The sequence below is a fragment of the Podarcis erhardii genome (genome assembly GCF_964252035.2).
Source record: "Podarcis erhardii genome assembly, chromosome: 2".
NCBI classification, from domain to species: Eukaryota; Metazoa; Chordata; class Lepidosauria; order Squamata; family Lacertidae; genus Podarcis; species Podarcis erhardii.
In genome coordinates this window covers 35219056-35233426 of record NC_138498.1, presented here as the reverse complement: position 1 = coordinate 35233426, position 14371 = coordinate 35219056, and the positions used below count along the sequence as shown (strand labels likewise).

Here is a 14371-nt window from a genome sequence, read left to right as displayed (position 1 = left end):
TATCGGAGAGGGGAAATAGGATGGTGCAGCTTTTCTTGACATATTGGTCCGGCCAACATTTCGTTTTCTACACAGTTATTAGAGGTCAAAGAAGACCCTGCTGGTCATGGCTGTGTTGGTCTGCCCTGCCTGTGGCTGTCACCTGCCTCTGTCCAAATCTGTGCCTCTTACCTTTTTGCTCACCCAGTCCGTCCTGGCTCTAGATTTGTGCCCAGTGCTTCCAATTCCCATTGCCCGCTTTATGCCAGGAGTGGGAAACCTGTGGGCATCCAGATGTTGTTGGGCACCCAGTTCCCATCAGCAGCCTCAAGCAGCATAGCTAATAGTGAAGGATGTTGGCGCCCATAGATCAGCAATGTCTGAATGGCCGTAGGTTCCCCTACCCCTCTCTTGTGCCCATAGAATAGCTTATGGTGAGAGGTTCTCTTGACTTCATAATATTGAGCATTTAATGAGCCTCCTGTTTGATTCAGGGATTGGAAACCCATATGTTGCTCTCTGCTTTCCTTACTCCACCAGGTTCCATTTAAGGTGACTCTACTTCTCTGTCTGTCTGTTCATCGCTTTATACAGTGTACATCTTGTTGATATTATTCGACAGCTTTGTGGTCTTTTGAGAAGACCACACAGATTCCTCATGCCTGTTCAACCTTGCCTCTGCCTTTGCAAGGCTTCTTTATAAAGTTGGTACTCCATTTTTAGGGAATCATAACCCAAGCAGTATACTGCTAGCTATGAACCTGGTAGGGCCTAGTTCAAATTTTACCTCAGCCATGAACTTAGCTAGGTGTCTTTAGGCTAGCCATTATCTCTCACACTGTGTCTGTAATATTGGAATAACAGCACTTGACTACCTTAAAGGGCTGTTGCAAGAATGACTCAGATGTTTGTGACTCTCAATGAAAATTGGAAATGTGCTATATTCATTAGCAATGTTCCCTCCCTGATCATTTGTGGGAGCCCAGTCTATGGCTGAATCACTTCTATCTAATACTTCTTCTCCACCCTAACGTTAAAATATTTCATAACTGGTAATTAGCTATACAGCCATAGCTATTTCCTGTGTGTAAATGGGACACTTAATGTATTCCTTTTGTAGCATCCAGGGTGTGTTGTAATGTGCTCTGGTTACAGCTTAAAAAGTCAGCTAGGTGTCTTTTTATTCATTTATTACTTTTATAGCCCACCTTCCTTTCAAGAAGCTCAGGGCTGCATACGTGATTCTCCTCTCTCCTCTTTTTTTCTTACAGCAACCTGTGAGGTAGGTCAGGCTGAGAGACAATGACTGACCAAAGGATACTCAGTGAATTTCAGCAGCCCCTGCACCACACTAGCTTTGACTGCCTCATGTACCTGAAGACTATGCTATATATTTCTGTCTGTAAAGGTCCTTTACTGTATAGGGTGATCTCCCAGTTCCTAAAATACCGTATTTTTCACTCTATAAGACGCACCAGACCACAAGATGCACCTAGTTTTTGGAGGAGGAAAACAAGAAAAAAAATATTCTGAATCTCAGAAGCTAGAACAGCAAGACGGATCACTGCACAGTGAAAACAGCAATCCCTCTTGCTGTTCTGGCTTCTGGGATAGCTGCACAGCCTGCATTCGCTCCATAAGACACACACACATTCCCCTTTACTTTTTAGGAGGGAAAAAGTGAGTCTTATAGAGCAAAAGATATGGTAGTTCTTGCAGTACATTGGTGTTATTGTCAATTTCCATTGTTTCTGAACGTGCCCAGGTGCTCCGCTCCCCCCCCCCAATTTAGGGGGGTTTTTTTGAGGGGGGGGAATTGCCATTTACTGAAAGAAATGTAGCCAGCCCCTTTGTACGTGTTCTTTCCATCCACTCAGCTGATACTTCTTGCAGCTGTGCCTGTCTCTGCCTGAACTCTTCCATCTTACTCACTTCCTGGTCGTTTCCTCCTTTCAAATTCTACAGCTCCTAAGCTCCCCCAAGGAAAAAAATGCACCAAAGAAAGTTATCCCCCCCAGTTTGTTTGTGCATCGAGTTGGGTGCCAGGTCTTGTGTTTTGACCCCTGCAAATAAAAAAGCTCCGTCTCCAATATGGATCCAGAAAAACAACAACATGTGCACTTGAATGAGCAGTGCACTCAAACCGAGACATCTAAGCAGAAACCCAGAGCTGCAATTGCAGTGGACCCAGACAGCCTGAAGTCTAGCCCTATTAACCAGTGATTCATTTCTTTTTCCTTTTTCTTTTAAAGAAAGGTTGTGAAATGTGGTGTTCATTCTTCTAAGTAACTGGTTCATTCGCTATAAAGAGCAGTTCTCTTCCCTTCTCTCATTTTTTTTCCTGCTTGTTTCCATTTCCATTTCCTCTCTTTAAGTAAACTGTATTCTGACATATTCTTCAGTCTGTACCAAAATTACAGTATTCCTCAATTAATGTTTTATGTTACATCATGGAATTTATTATAAAGAGGGTGGAAGTAAACAAATGCTTCTCAAGTTAAAAGACATAAGAACATTCCTGCAGGATCAGTCCTGCACAAGGACTTCCGCTAATGCACAGAGGCCCTTTCATACTTTGCTTCAGGGTTGGCTGTTACAGGTGACCTACCTCTTCAATGCCCTTTTGTTAAAGTCATGTCGCTGTGCTGGACAGGGGGGCATAGAACAGGGATGGGTAACATGGTTCCTTCCAGAAGTTATAGAATCATGGACTTGGAAGGGAACACTAGGGTCATCTAGTCCAACCCACTGCAATGCTGGGATCTTTTGTCATGGCATAGCTGTCAACGTTTCCCTTTTTCTAAGGGAAATTCCCTTATTCTGAATAGGATTCCTCGCAAGAAAAGGGAAAAGTTGACAGCTATGGTCATTGGACTCTACTTCCCATTGGCCCCAACTTGCATGGCCAAAGGTCAGGGATGATGGAAGTTGGAGTCAAATAACATATGGAGGGCCACACCCCCCCCCTCACTCCATCACAGGAGAGGCATGGTAGAAGTGAAGTGCCATTTGCTGGATCATTATCTGGTAAATGGGGACACGGGTGGCGCTGTGGGTTAAACCACAGAGCCTAGGGCTTGCCAATCAGAAGGTCAGTGGTTCGAATCCCCGCAACGGGGTGAGCTCCCATTGCTCAGTCCCTTCTCCTGCCAACCTAGCAGTTTGAAAGCACGTCAAAGTGCAAGTAGATAAATAGGTACCACTTCAGCGGGAAGGTAAACAGCGTTTCCGTGCGCTGCTCTGGTTCGCCAGAAGCGGCTTAGTCATGCTGGCCTCATGACCCACAAGCTGTAAGCCAGCTCCCTCGGCCAGTAAAGTGAGATGAGCACCGCAACCCCAGAGTTGGCCACAACTGGACCTAATGGTCAGGGGTCCCTTTACCTTTACCTTATCTGGTAAATGAGAACCCAAGTCTTGAGTTTCAAAGAACCCCTCTTAAAAAGAATTATTTGCAGGTCAAAAGTGGATATTCTGTTTTTTACCAACAGAAGTGGGACGATTTAAGATAAAAAATGAACTGTATTGCCATTTATCTTTTTACCTTTAAGGTTACCAATCTCACTGGGTGACCTCAGTCTCGCTGTTTCTCAGCCTAACCTCCCTTGCAGGGTTGTTGTGAGGATAAAATAGAAAATGAGGAGCACTGAAACATGTGTGCCACCCTGAGCGCTTTGGAGGGACAGATAAAAATGAGATATATAATCATTGAATCACAGAGGTCATTCTATGGAAGAGCCTGTGAAATCACCAATATCTTTTGAACTACTTCTTATAGACTGGGGGTGGAAAGCATTTGTTCAGCACAAAGGGGACCACATTGTGAGCTGGAGGTCTGTCAATGCTTTGCCTGATTTTATTTATATGGTATAGCATGAATATGTTAAGATACTGGGCTGTGCCCTAGTGAGCAGGTAGCTCTTCCTTTTTGAAACTTATTGTGAAAGACCTAGTGTATTCCTAATTATTAGGGTGGTGTTATAGATATTCTTGAGGCTGAGGACTTTATTTGTATTGTAAATACTTTCCTGCTACTGAATACATTTGTGGTACATTCAGTATTTACTGAATCACTTTCCTGCTACGAAAACAATTCTGCCCAATTTAATAAAATGATATTTGTGTATGTATTAAGGATATGCAGTGACACATCTCTTCTTTTTATTAACCCCATGGGCAGTTAGTCACTGAATATATCCCCATATTTATGAAGGAAATGTTTAAGTGGAAGGACAGAGCAGAATTCCCGATTCCAGGCTGCTGAAAGTTTAGCTGGAAGGTCATTTGAAACTAAGCAATATAAATATACTCGGGGAACAGTTCTGGGGAGACGCTGTGAAGACGTAGGTCCTGAACAAAGACAGGAAATAATTACAAAAAAAAGTTGGGAAGCGGTTCATGTTTTCCCCAGTCACAGCAGAGAGGATTCATCCATGCCATGGATTTGTTTTATTTTATATTTTTGCCTTCAAATGAGACTTCAAAGTGTCAACACAGTGAGAAAGCCATGTCAGCAACCTGATACTTTGGTCCTGATGTTGCAGTTGGACAGGTGATGACCCAGCAACAAATTATCCCCTCTTATTTGGGAGGTAACATAATAGGATGGTCTTTGCCTGAGCTCCCATTCCTGTCTTTAGTCAAAAAGCAATGGTTGAACATGGAATACAGTACTCAGCCGCTCCACACAGCCATCTTCTTTTGCTTTTGTATTCTCTGCTGTTCATGTAGCTGAGCCATCTCCACCGCGCTGGGTAGTGTCTCTAAATGTGGCATGCAAACTGTGAGACAGGTTCCTCCAGAACTCCCGAGTTGGGGGGGGGGGACATAAAGAGCATGTGGGTGTAATGTAACAAATCTACAGAGGATAGAAATATATGAGGCTGCTTACTAGCAAAGATTCCCTGTTTCCTGAAGTTTCAGTGTTTGAATGGATAGCCACCCTTGGTTTATAGGGAATATACTATGTTTTGGTTTAGGGGAGTGGAAATAAGTTTTATGAGCAGTGCTGTGTTGATCTACTACAAGATGTGAACCAGATGTTTTGACACCAAATGTCCTGGGGTTGCACTGTGGCAGAATTATTTATTTGTTAATTATGAAGTACCATCCTCTAGGTTGCTGGTGCTCTAGCTCTAGAATGGAACATGCCAAGTTCAGTCTCTTGAGATGAAACCTGCTGTGTACTTATTATTTTGATTGTGGCAGTGTAAAACTTTTTTCATTTGGGGACTATTATAGTAAGGAAGTGAGGTCATAATCTGGCCCTCTCTTTTCTCAAATGTTAAAGCACTATATTCCTACAATATTTGCACATACAGTGGTACCTCGGGTTACAGACACTTCAGGTTACAGACTCTGCTAACCCAGAAATAGTACCTCGGGTTAAGAACTTTGCTTCAGGATAAGAACAGAAATCGGGCTCTGGCGGCGCGGTGGCAGTGGGAGGCCCCATTAGCTAAAGTGGTGCTTCAGGTTAAGAACAGTTTCAGGTTAAGAACGGACCTCCGGAACAAATTAAGTACTTAACCCGAGGTACCACTGTATAGGCATCTAACAGCCATGAGGCCCAAATGTTTTTGGATGTACAGTACATGATTTTTGTATACACACGGAACCCCTGGAATTGAACCCCCGCGTAAGGTACAGTTGTACTATACAGAGAATTTCCTGCAGAGGTCTTGCTTTTTTGTGTACATGTGGGAGAGAAAGCCTAGGGTTTGTGGTCTGATCCCTCAAGGTGCTACTTGTGTTCGTAAGACTGACTATTTATGAATCCTTCACACAGATTAGAGCCTTGACTGTGAAGGGTACCAAAATGTGCCCTCTTGCTTTGTTAATGTAAAAGATGTTAGTGGACCATAGGGATCCCAATAAAAGAAAACAGAGCATGTAAGAATGAAGTCAGCCCACTCCTTTGCGCTTGCATTTGCAGGCCTAGTGAAGATGTCCCAAACAATTTGGTTCATTGTACTCCTTGTTCTTTGTTCTTACTAGTTAATCATCTTCGGCTTGTGTATGCTGCCTTTGTGCCGACACATATGGCGCTGCCCTAGAATGAACAGTATTTCTTTCTGTCACGTTTTGCCTTGGTCAGTTTTGCTATAGAAATTAGGTTAAACCGGGTGTCTCTGTGGAAGGTAGCACAGTGCAAAGTCTCTGAGCTGAATTATCTGGAGCAGATGAAACATGAAATGCAAATCTGTTGTGATACCTTGCATGTTCTGCAATCTGCTGCTTTCAAAGCTGGGGGAAAGGAGGGGAAAAACATCTGAGAAGCAGGGCTTAGTGTGATAAATGGTGGCTCTTGCTTCCAATGAGAAATGTGAAAGCCTTTGATGAATACAACACTATTTACTACAACGGTACCCACTACAAAGCAAGGGTGCAAACCAGTGGAGGCTGATCCATTAGGGAGAATGGGGCACTACCCCACCCATATCAATATGCCCTTGGCCAACTCCCACCTGCCTGCCTTCTTATTTACAGAAGTGGCCCAAGCTGTCAGCTTCCTCCTCCTTAGTAGTCTCAGTGTTGCCCTTGTAGAACTTAGCAGGGTGGAGAATGGGGGCAAAACCAGAATTAGTTGGCTCTGTCATAGGCTTTTGGGGGGAAACTGGGGTTGACAAGGCGCTTGAAAGGAGCGGAGAGTCAATATATGGGAAGTAGCCAGAAAGGGGGGAATAAACTAAGAGACGGCACATGTGCAGTTCATTACAGTTCCTAAACAACAGGCAGAAAACCCACTGGGAAGAATTCAACAGTGTTTCAGCTTGCTGGATGGAACAATTACTCCTCTATTCCCTGCACACTGGTTTTTTTTGGGGGGGCAGGGTTCTACCCACACTCACCCCCAGCTCAAGTTCGGGGAGTTTGGATGTGAGGAGGGAGAAGGGGAGAAAGTCCTGCTGTGCGAACAAAAGTTGTTGTTCAGGGCTTCTGCTGACAGGACTCATTTCCAGGTGATTTCGGGTAGAGTTGGGGACCCACTATTCTGGGGCACGTTCTCTATTCAGGTAAGGCAACAGTGCCCCATGCAAAATGAGTGTGTGACATGCTCTCCAAACCTCAGCAACATGAGCAACTGCCATGGCAGACAGACAGGTGTTTCTTGGCAGATGATCTCATGTGGAAAGGGTTCTTTGAAGACAGAAAATGTGAGCACCACTGTGAGCATTCAGGTCCCAGGTGTTGAATAGGTCCCACACTGAAATGTCAGAGGTATGTTCATAGGTGAGATCTCTGCAAAATACTTTAAAGGGCATTCAGGAGGTAACCTGCTTCAAAAACCCTTCTAAGCAGAAAAGAGACATGCAGAAGCTAACATTGCTTTAATTCTCTTCTCTCAGGTGTCAGGTGAAATGTTTTATTTCTTGTGGAAATAACTTTCCATAGGCAATGGAAGGTGTGGATGTGCTCTGGTCGGAACTGCCATGTACCCTTTCTAGTATGAAGTGCAATGCTCTTGAAATTCCATTGGAATCAGTGGGAGAAAAGTATCTCACTTTGCCTAGATTGCATCCTTGATAAGTTTACAGTTACAGACTACACCCTTGATCCCTGGAATGTTACAGTTTGTGTCAGATGCTTTTAGGTTTTTAATGACTTCCTTGCTCAGTCCGTGTTTCAGTGGAGTAAAACTGAATGTGGATTTGCCAGTTCGTTATGTGATAAATTGGCAAAACGTGGAGCAAAATGGCAAATAGGGGAACGATGCATGGCTGTTTACTTCACTTTCTAGAACTCGGCTTTGTAATATGTTATTCACACTATTTTTCTGCCGGTTTCATAACTTGTAGCATTTGATACTTGAATTTTGACTGATCGGACGTGTGCTGAAGTCAAGGAGTGTGCAGTTTCTCAGCAGGAGAGGTTTTAATTTCTCGGAGTGAATGAGAAGAAGGTGGCAGAGTGTACTAATTCTCAAGCGCTACCCTGTCCTGAGGAAACAAGATGCCTTTTGTGTGCATCTTGGATTAACAAGCTTGTGTTTCTATTCACCAGATAAAGCCACCAATCCTCTGAATAGGCAAGAAGACTGGGAGTACATCATTGGCTTCTGCGATCAGATCAACAAAGAACTTGAAGGGTGTGTGTCCAGAATTCAAACCCCATTGCAAGGTTTTGTAGAAGTAATTTTAAATAACCTTGGGTGCTATGATGCTTAATTTAATGTGTTAATTTAATGTGAAATTGTTATATAGGGACAGGCAGCTGAGATTTTATGTAGACAATTTTGTTCCACTCCTAAAATCTGGAAGTTTTAAAGGTTTTTGTTTTTTTCAGGGTATGCTTGCAGATAAAATGTTGGAAAGTGTGAATGCAGCTTATGTATTTAGGCTGCAAAGGTGAAGCCTATGTCATTTGAATCACATAGTTTTTCACCTGTTTACCCCTGCCTCTGTTTCCTACCCCTGCCTTCGTTGTTTCCTTTGTGTCGATTTCTAGATTGTAATCTTCTTGAGGTATGAACCATTCTGTCCTCTCCTTCTTTGTAAAGCATCATCTACACAGACAGCACAACTAACTAAATAAATAAATAAGCAAGTAAATAAATAAATAAGTAAAAAAATGAATGATTTCAGTCCACAGATAGCCGTGAGACTGCTGGCTCATAAAATCCAGTCACCACAGGAATGGGAAGCAGTCCAGGCCTTGACTGTAAGTGTTCTTTAACTGTTTTTAAAATTCTGACCACTGTCTGTGTATTCAGACAGCATAATTTCAACCAGTGTCTGTTGGGGTCTGCACAGGTAGTCTCCTATGCAGACATGACATCCAGTTGTAAGGACCAACTAGTACAATGACAATTCTAATTATCTTCCCTGTACAGTCATACCTCGGAAGTCAAACAGATTACGAGTTGAACATTTTGGCTCCTGAACGCCGCAAACCCAGAAGTGAGTGTTCCGGTTTGTGAATGATCTTTGGAACCCGAATGTCTGACACAGGTTCTGCAGCTTCTGATTGGCTGCAGGAACCTCCTGCAGCCAATCAGAAGCCACACCTTGGTTTCCGAATGTTTTGGAAGTCAAACGGACTTCTGGAACGGATTTTGTTCGACTTCTGAGGTACGACTGTACAATGTTTCTGTAAAAAGCAGTCCAATATTTAAGCAGTTTAAGTGCACAGTCCAATATTTAAGTAACCAGAAGAAAATCACCAGGGGACTTGGGTTGGTTTCCTGGGGAGTCTTGCCTTATGCCAAGCACAGGTAATGTTTGAAGGTTTCATAGGTAACCTGTGACTAAATTAGGGATCTCTATTCGGATAGGTCCATCCTGAAACCTAGATTTATCTTGTGTGTATATGTGCATTTTACTTGATTGCAGGTGCTGGAAGCCTGCATGAAGAACTGTGGGCAAAGATTTCACAACGAAGTAGGGAAGTTTCGTTTTTTAAATGAGCTAATTAAAGTTGTGTCTCCCAAGGTTAGTATGGTTTGCTTTTTCTACACTTGTTTATATGTCTCATTTGCTTAAATCCATAAAACATGTTGTGCATCAGATTCCACTGGAGTCAGCTGGGCTGTCAGTAAATAAATAACATTCACACACTTCAGAATGTTCCTCATTTTCTCTAGACCATTTATTCTCAGTCTGGAATCATTCGTGCTTGTCCTCAACATGACACTTTCAGATTGATTCTATATCCTGCTGTCCACAAGTTTGGGTGTGGTTACTTCATACACATTTCAAAAAACCCTCCCTTTTATTAGATTATTCACACCATCTCCTCCTTGCCCCTGCCCCAAGGAAGAAGTAGTGATTGCAGTCTTGGTATACGCTCCCCCACAATGTAAATACAGTGGTACATTGGTTTACGAACTTAATCTGTTCTGGAAGTCCGGTCTTAAACCAAAGCAGTTTTAAACCAAGGCATTCTTTTCCGTAGAAAGTAATGGAAAACGGATTAATCCATTCCAGATGATGAAAAGCCATCCCTAAAACAGCAATTTCACATGAATTTTACTATCTAACAAGACCATTTCTGGGTTAGGGTTAATTTTAGGACTGGGTTAGGGTTAGGGTTAGGGTAAGGATTAGAAGTAGGGTTAGGGTCAAGGTCAGTGTCATTTTATGTTTTCTTGTGATTTTGATTCATTTCCAGTTGGTTTGCTGGGGAGCTCCTGGCTGCCTTCAGGTGGTGTAAGGGCTCTAAGATGCAGCTTCCGGGCTGCCTCCACCTTCCCCGACCCCCACAACTATTCAACCTGGCTGCCTGCAAGCAGGAGCGGGGCAAGGATCTCTCAGCTGTGAAGGGAGGCTTCACGCTGCCTATCAGAGCAGCCCTGATCCCAACTCCTACTTGCGTGCAAGCAGGAGGGGGCAGGGATATCTCAGTTAGGCAGCGCGAAGCTTCCCTTCCCAGCTGAGGGATCCCCGCCCCTCCTGCTTGCACGCAAGTAGGAATGGGATCGGGGCTGCTCTGATGGGAAGGGAGGCATCGTGCTGTCTATCAAAGTGGAACATTGTGCCTTTGTGCAGTGGCGGGAGGTTTGGGTTGCCGCTCTCAGCCCTCCTTCTCCGCCTTGCATGCCTGACCCACCGCTCACCGCTTTCCCCCCACTGCTGCCACCAAAGAATCAGCAACTCACAGGGCTGCCCAGGTTCATAGAGAAAGGAGAGAGAAGCCTCAGAGGACAGGGAGATGTGGCGGTACCCCCAAATGTCAGTTCGTATACCACAAAAACCCTGCAACCCAGAACACTCATTTCCGGGTTTGAAGTGGTCATAATCCAAAATGTTCGTTAACTTAGACTGTTCGTAACCTGAGGTACCACTGTACAACATCCCTGCCTTGCTGGCACTGCCTACATCCATTTTCATCTCTTTTAAAATGGACACAATCAAAATTGCAAAATCAAGATGTATTTTCAGATCAAGACCCAATTTCTCAAGAAGAGCTTTTCAGGGGCAAAAAATATGCAGCAGATCCGAATCATGTTTGGATTACATAGAAAAAACAAGTACTCTGTCTTCATGGACCCTAGAGTAAAATATTATATGTACATAGCCTGTATTTCTCAGAGACAGAAACTGTTTTGACCCACAACTCACATACCTAATGGTTCAAAGTAGGTTCTTTTATGTGAGGACAGAGAAACCAACATCTTTCACCTTCTTGGCTATTCTTGCAGTACCTGGGAGACAGAGTGTCAGAGAAGGTCAAAAGCAAAATAATTGAGCTGCTGTACAGTTGGACGGTGGCTCTGCCAGATGAGTCCAAAATCAAAGACGCCTACTACATGTTGAAAAGACAAGGTGGGAAACAATTTCCTTTTTCAGCCTTTCATATACTCATTAAGCTGCTGTTCAGCGGCACTTTATAATTTTGTGACCTCAGAGGTAGTAGCTTCTGCACACCTAGACAGTGAACCAGTTTGATCAAGAGTCATGCTGCCTTATCCTGCCCATTGCAGAATCTTAGCTGAGCTGTAGGGTTCAGTGCTGTGATGATTATGGTCCTGGCTGCTTATTTTGTTACCATTGATTTCCAACCCATACACCAGCTGCTTATTTTTTTGTCCCTTGCTCCTAATGCTTTGTTTGAGGTCACATGATAATCAGGAAGTGTCAGGCAGGTAAGAGAACCCAAGGCAAGCTCACACGCTCAAGGGCACAAACATGGGCTTACAAGATCATGAGAGGGAGCAAGTCTTAAAGACATCCCAAAGTGAATTACAGGAGTTCAGCTGCAGACAGAAAAGCCCATCATAGCTGCATACTGACAGTCAGTAGGAACGAGGCTTGGAACATCGTCTGGTTCTTGTCTGTTAATTGTATACGGCACTGTAGCCTTTTACCTAACTTCTGAGATAGCAGTCCACTAAGAGCACCATTTGCAGGAAGCAGACCCTAGTTCAATGCATTAAGATGGCTTTAATAGGATAGAGCTTGCTGGGTTTTTTGTGTGCAGGCAACTGGCAGTGAACAAGCAAACCCAGAGAGCTTTCCTGTAAAGAGTGACAATGTTTTTCTTCCTTTCTGCATCCAGGCATTGTACTGTCTGACCCTGTAATTCCTGCAGAGAGTACCCTAATCCCCTCCCCTCCAGCTCGTCCCAAAAACCCTGTGTTTGATGATGAAGAGAAATCCAAGGTAAAGCTAACTGCAAAAATTAGCACTGTAATTCTTAGAACTTGGCAACAGCTGAGGCATCTTCTAGCGCTTGACAAAGGATAGCAAATATAAAGATCTAAACCACCACTGCCCCTCAATCTAGTTTGCTATAGTTTTTTTAAAAATGTCCAAGGTTCAAATGTTTTGAGTAGTTCCTATTTCTCACGAGTGTTTTAGCACGACAACTTAAAGTTTTGGAAGTTTTCACAAATGCTTTTGTATCTTACAAAAAATGTGTTTAACTCCTTGTTGCCTCTTTGTGTTGAGGGCGGAGGAGGCTTGCCTCTTCTGCATGTAGAGTAGCAGTGAATCTCTCAGGAATACTCGCCTGACTTTAGCCAGCCATGACCCTAGGGTTCCCTTCCAACTCTGCAGTTCTATGATTAGCTTCATTTAGATTTCTCTTTACTGTTTGCTGAAAGAAAGGGGGCAAGAGCATGTTATGGTCTTTAAACTATGAAAAAAAATGAAGCCTGGGAAAGCCCTGCATGGCTTCAAAGAAGAAAATGTAAGATGTGTTGTGTATGTATGTGAACAGGAGAGGATGATGAAGTTTGCAAATTAATAATAATAATAATAATAATAATAATAATAATAATAATGGTATTTGTACAGCACTTTCCCTAAGGACTCAAGAGCTTCACTTTCATTTCCCCTGTCATCCATACAACACTCCTATAAGTAAACCAGTCTTATTATCCCCGTTTGCAGATGAGAGAGAGAGAGAGGAGTTAAACTAATTTAAGGCTGGGAATTTAGAAACCTTATAACTAGTTTGTACTGGTGGAAGTTTTAGAAAGATGCAATTTAGGATTTAGTAATGTGCATGCTTAATTGGTGGCTGTTTGGTTAGTATTCTTTTTCCATTTATATTCCATTTATACATTTTCAAACTCTAGTTATTGCTGAGTTTATATAGTTTTATCATTCCTATGCTTTGATTTAAATAGATCTTTCCAATTTATTTTATTTTTGGTCTGACTTCGGTCCCTTTCTGATTACCATTGCCACCTCACTGGAGCGAAACTTAAGAACTTATACTCTCAGCAGTGACTCACCTAGAGCATTCAGTGAGTTTAGGCCTGAGCAGGGATTTCCAAGTCACGGCTCATGGTCTTGAACATGGTGCAGATTCCAGCACTTCTGCACATTGAGGGTCTTCTTGTTTGGCTATTATTGCAACAGACTTTCTGCTTGCCCAGTGGAACTTTTCCCTCTTCTGCTGTCCCCTGCAGCTCCCCACAGACCCTCACCCTCCAGAGCAGACTTTGAGGATGTGTGGGGAGAGGAAGGGGAAGTCCCATTGCGTGAATAGAACTCTGCGTGCACAGGATTGGCCGCAACCCAGAAGGACTATTGCTGTAGACTCCTGCTGTCTCGAGAGAGGACGGAATAGAAGTGGGTGTCAAATGGACACTCTAAAGCTGAGATGAGTAATTTAAAGTGCACTTTCTTGTCTTACTCCTCTTGCTAAATGAACCTCATCCCTAGCTGTAGTTGTCATAGAGTGCCTCTGCACCAACCATGCTGAGGTTGGGGCAGACCAGTGACAATCCAACATTGGCTCCCTCCAACCCCGGTCCTGATTCTGAAGTAGCTGGTGATGAACTGCTGTCAGCTTCCCCTATCGGAGCACTGAAACCACTAGCCTGAGCAAGTTAATATGATGTACGTTCCAATAGCATCCACGTTTCTTGCTTCTGTTTTAATGTGTTCATGATCAGAGTGCCAAAAGTTGGATGCTTCAAAGACAAATCAAAACTTGGTTAATGCAAGCATAAGGTATCAATTCCTCAACTGAGAATCTGCAAAACCAGGAAAAGTTCTGTCACTCCTAAAACACTTTTCCTAAAAGTTTTTTTCCCTTTTTGCAGCTTTTAGCTAAACTGTTAAAAAGCAAAAATCCAGATGATTTGCAAGAGGCAAACAAGCTTATTAAATCTATGGTGAAAGAGGTGAGACTGAGCACTTAATCAACATATCTGTAGGGGTGATCATTGTTTGGGGCTTGTTTTGTAATTTTAAGCGTTTTTAGAATATTTGAGCCGTACCATTGGGCTGCTATAATGTCAGAAGACCTGAACATCTGTGCTGTCTGTAAACAATGCTCTGGTTTCTTTCCTGAGTGAAACCCAAGTTCTTACCCAGGTTTGATGCTGCAATTAGAGTTTGCATAGTAAACTAAGAAAAGCTGCTCAGTGATTTATAGCCCCCCTTTGCTTGGTATTCCTTGGGGTTACTGATAGCTGCCGATGCCCTAGTCCTTTTCCTGC

The 14371-nt window shown here is 43.2% G+C and overlaps 1 protein-coding gene across 6 annotated transcripts in view; it reads left to right on the top strand.

Moving 5' to 3' along the window:
• GGA3 (golgi associated, gamma adaptin ear containing, ARF binding protein 3) overlaps window positions 1-14371 on the top strand; it is a 30003-nt gene that overhangs the window by 1005 nt on the left and 14627 nt on the right. For 2 of the 6 annotated variants that reach the window (XM_081850726.1, XM_081850724.1), the window contains exons 2-7: window positions 7981-8065; window positions 8562-8637; window positions 9309-9407; window positions 11117-11240; window positions 11974-12077; window positions 13973-14053. In XM_081850726.1, coding sequence (XP_081706852.1) covers window positions 7981-8065; window positions 8562-8637; window positions 9309-9407; window positions 11117-11240; window positions 11974-12077; window positions 13973-14053 — 569 coding nt within the window. Of the gene's footprint in view, window positions 1-3701; window positions 4529-6893; window positions 7198-7980; window positions 8066-8561; window positions 8638-9308; window positions 9408-11116; window positions 11241-11973; window positions 12078-13972; window positions 14054-14371 lie in introns of those variants that run through there. The other 4 variants (XM_081850729.1, XM_081850727.1, XM_081850728.1 and 1 more) reach the window with 4 other exon arrangements.